Genomic DNA, 4,556 nt, shown 5'->3' on the forward strand with positions numbered 1-4,556 from the left:
TTATAAGTGTTTGTAATGTATCTATATAAATATAATAGTACTATCTGTTGTATGTCCATGTTTCTACTTCGCAGGATATGGATGGATCTTCACCAAAATTGGTATGGAGATTCATTAAGTCCGTGGGGAGATATTAATACATACAAATTTTCAGTTTTACATTTTGTGGTTTTTACCACTACTTCACTCCTGTGAATGGATTATTACCAAATTTGGTATGGAGATTCATAGGATCCATGGAGAGGTACCTGCAAAGTTGCGGTTTCACACATTTTTTGTTTTCCTGTTTTTCTGGGTGTTTTTGCGTTTTTTACAATTACATAGAAGGGAAGGAACTATCCTGTCCTAAGATAACCTTTCGTTAATCATGAATTTACATAACTTTCGTCCATGAGACGGGTACTCGAGCTAGTAGTAAAATAATATGTATGTATATATACTTTTTAAACAAACATTCTGTGATTTCTTATGAAAGCAAACCTCTCTTTCCTCCTTCCCTTTCATTTTTGGCAAGTACTTTGCTATTTTAAGTGTTTAAAGTTATTTGCTTTCAAGGTGGCGCTGTATATCTGTAAACGACGGGCCTCCATTGAAAAGATGGACATTTTTATACTAGGACTATTAGTACTGTTATTTAGAAATTATATAAACTGTTTAGAAGCGTAGTTATCCAGTTTTCTATTTCATACTAATACTAGAGGTAATTATGGCTACAGTAGAATATGATCTCGATACTTCAGGGGGTCTTATGCCGGTAAGTTTTATGATTTGTGTCACTGTCAGTGAATGTTTCTAAGTTACTGTTACTCTGTTAGTGTGATAGAGACGAATGAAAGAGATTGTTCTGCCACCAAAGATGGCTTCTCATTGAATTTAGGCCTAATATTGTAATATATTAACAAGAAAAGTATCATCTTTAAGATGTTATTTATGGCTTACACACAATTCAGATTTGAAAGTTCAGGTAACTTTAAAGTGTCCTTCTTAATTGTTTAGCAAATTCAAGCCTTGATAGCTCCACCACCGAATGAAGGAGAGTCTAAAAAAAAGAAAGATTACGAGCCTCGCTATCGGCGACCAGCTCGAGCAGTTAACCATGACTGTTGTGACAGTTGTAAAGAAGGAGGGGACTTGATTTGCTGTGATCGCTGTCCAGCATCTTTTCATCTTCTGTGCCAGTAAGTTTTAACATAAACCATGATTACTTAATATGTAATTATGTATGTTGCATGTTAAGTGGTAAATCATAATTTCTTGTATTGTATTTAATGTATAATATTAATTGTTTAAATTGTACTTTATGTACATAATTTAGTCTTAAAATGGCAAACTCGTTTTTGGCATTCATAGTAATGCTAATTTGGTATTATATATAGACAGGGAATATAGCTTTAAAATCAGTTGTATGAAAAATATTAGGCTGAAAATTTATGTATCAAGTATTTAGGACACTGCCAATGATAATTACAAAACCATCTGTCATGTTTAAAGGTGATTTAGAAATGTAATTTTGTGAAAGTGTTTAATATAAATGACATAACATAACCCAACCATTTATGCTATTGCCATATTCTTTGGCCTTTGCTTGCAGATGAAGTTATACTTTCTGTTGGTATGTAGTTATCATAATGTATTGTGAAACATACCCATAGACTATATTTTGACTGCAAACCCTCATTGTTATAAGCAAGAAGACATTATATATATATATTTATAATACACACTACTTACAAAAATTGAATAAAAAACAGAGAAAGATGTTTAATATTGATGAAACTTACTTATATCAAATATCATAGGTAAACAATACCATGCAAGTTAAAACATTCAGTTAAAGATAATAAAAAAGCAAAATGAACAAAAAATGCCAGTATTTGGTTGCACAAATATCAAAGCAAAAAAATTACTTACTAAGATGAAGAAACTTAACAAAATTAGTCTCATAATAGCTGGTAGGTCTCCTGTTGTTTATGACTTTACTGTACTTGTTCCTATACTAATTATAAAGTTTTGGATGACTTTCTAGGACAGCACAGTCTACTCTCGGATGGGAGAAACTGAGCTGTTGGACAGTCATAGGAGCAGCTTGTCTGTTTCTAACTGCTCTACATAGCAAGTTCTACACTTTTAATTGAATTTAGGTCCAGTGACTTAGCAGGCCATTCCAGTTACTTTTGTTTCATCTTTAAAAAGTTTGCTGTGTAATTATGATGGTGTGAGGACAAGCACTGTCCAGCTGATACATGAACTCATCTCTGACAGCACCAGCAAAAGGGTGAACAGTGAGTAGCAGGATCTTAATCATGCAATGTCTTGCTGTTAGGGATCCTCCAACCACCACATAGAGGTCTGTATGCAGATTCCATTTCAGACCATGAATGAGCCACCTCTAAAGACATAATGGTGGCCAGTGATACAGGCCAAATATGCTCTCCTTCATGTCTCCAGTCCCTTACATGTTAATCACTTGAAGATACATAAAACCTACTTTCATCTGTGAACAGTACAGGGGTTCATTGCTGAAGGGTCCCTGTGACGTGTCACTGAGCAAAAGCCAGTCAGGCTGTTCAGTGCCTTGGGGTTAGTACAGGGGCTCTAACTGGTATGCTGGATTTGAGCCCGGCCTCATGGAATCTCTTTCTGACTGTTGACATGATACACACAGTTCAGTGGCTGGCTGAAGCTCATTACCCTAGTTCTGCTGATGCAGGTTGTAAGTGTTAGATTCTACGGATATTGATCATCTACTACACATGTAGGCTTCCTGGTATATTCTCCAGTAGTCTTGTATTTGCACCACAATCTTCTGACCACAGTTTGTTACACCCCCATTACCTGTGCCACCTTAGTCTGGGTGGTTTTTTTTTTGCTGGTACTGACTTCTGAAAAGTGTGTGAAAGCTGTTAGAAACCAATTAACAGAAGGGCCATCCAAAAACCCAGAATTATCTCAACAATAAACATCTTTCCTATTCAACCAAAATTTAAACTAGCCTTTTGCTTTGCAAAATTTGAGTCATTTCACATAAAGGCCTATTACATACAGAATCATTGTTGTATTAACTTGCAAACCCTAGGTAGGATTTGTGTAATCTTGTACAATAAAAATGCTAAATTTGAAAGAAATTGATAACCTCATTATTATTTCATTTTTGTGAGTAGTGTATATATATTTATATTTTTAAGAATGTAACCTCTATGGCTGTTACTGAAATTAAAAAAAAATTAATAGAAGCAAGATTCAAATAATAATTCTGTTATTAAAATAAGTTCAAAATGTATAAGTGAAGACCATTTTGATATTGTCAAATGCAAGTTTTTTAGATAAAATTGGATTTAAAATTCTTCTGTTAAAGTTGAACATTTCAGTACACAACATGACATTATAGCCTGTAACACCAACTATATAATGATGTAATACTTTGACTGACTTGCTAAATTTTGATAATTTTAAGGTAAAAAAGTTGATGAGAGAAACATAAATGGTGGATATTACATTAGTTTGTGAACATTTTTTAGTAACCTTACAACCATGTTTTTCTTTGTGATCCAATTTTCTGAAGAAATTGAAAGTAGAAATCTGTGATACTCAAATTAAGGAAAATTATAATTTTCATTTAAATGTTTGTTACTTGTTTTAAAAAGTAACATATATAATATTTGTTAGAAAGTTAGATAAATTATTACTAGAAGAGGCTTCATTTTAGAATTTGGGATATGATTAAGGTAAAATTTCGTAGTCTTTGAAAAATTACTTTTTTTTATTGTTAATAATTTATAATTGCATATTCTGACCAAACTATGTATAATTGTTATTATGAAATAATATTATTATTATGTTATTATGATACTGATGGAACACAGAAAAGCTACATTTTAGTAAGAATAAAGTAGAGTTGTGTTGGACTAACTTTGCACCAGCTAATGTGGTTTTGAGCACCTTCAGCTCTTCTACAGACTCGTGTTTGAGTGGCTTGACCCCTGTTCTTGTAGTATATAATTCTGTGTTATTATGTTTTCTTTGACTGGTTTAATGAGTCACTTTTCAAAACAAATTTATATTAGGAGTTTTTTTTATTGTAGTAACCCACCACTGGAAGAGGAAGACTTGCCAAGAGGAGAGTGGCTTTGTCATCGTTGTAAAGTGTCTCCTTCAGAAGTAAGTGTATAGTCATTGTAATGTCTTATACTAAGCTAGTGTTTACTCATTGAAAAAGTTTCTCAGTATAACAGAGCTGGTTAGTTAGTGGACTTTGATAATCAATTAATCATTGGAGCTCATTAATCATTTACGTTCATCTAATCTATTATTCTCACATGAGGCTTGGGTAATTGGAATAATTGGAAGTACTAATTTTGATTAGTTTAATAGTTTTTGAGTTGTGAAATTAATCGATTAAGCTAAATAACAAAAATAACTGAGAAATTATAATGGCAGTATTAAGACTACTTGGATAGTTTGAATAACCAGAAATACTAATTTTCATTTACTTGATTATATCCATGATATTGTGATGGGCATTCTATACTGTGCATATCACAAGGTTTTAGTGACTT

The 4,556-nt window shown here is 32.7% G+C and overlaps 1 protein-coding gene across 1 annotated transcript in view; it reads left to right on the top strand.

Annotated features, from left to right (window-relative positions):
- The first annotated feature begins 576 nt into the window (after positions 1-576).
- LOC106464903 (PHD finger protein 12-like) overlaps positions 577-4,556 on the top strand; it is a 94,914-nt gene continuing 90,934 nt past the window's right edge. Inside the window, exons 1-3 of the mRNA XM_022392708.1 lie at positions 577-754; positions 997-1,178; positions 4,083-4,158. Coding sequence (XP_022248416.1) covers positions 707-754; positions 997-1,178; positions 4,083-4,158 — 306 coding nt within the window. The 5' untranslated portion in view covers positions 577-706. The remainder of the gene's footprint in view (positions 755-996; positions 1,179-4,082; positions 4,159-4,556) is intronic.

This window comes from Limulus polyphemus, unplaced genomic scaffold (assembly GCF_000517525.1).
Source record: "Limulus polyphemus unplaced genomic scaffold, Limulus_polyphemus-2.1.2 Scaffold1775, whole genome shotgun sequence".
NCBI classification, from domain to species: domain Eukaryota; kingdom Metazoa; phylum Arthropoda; class Merostomata; order Xiphosura; family Limulidae; genus Limulus; species Limulus polyphemus.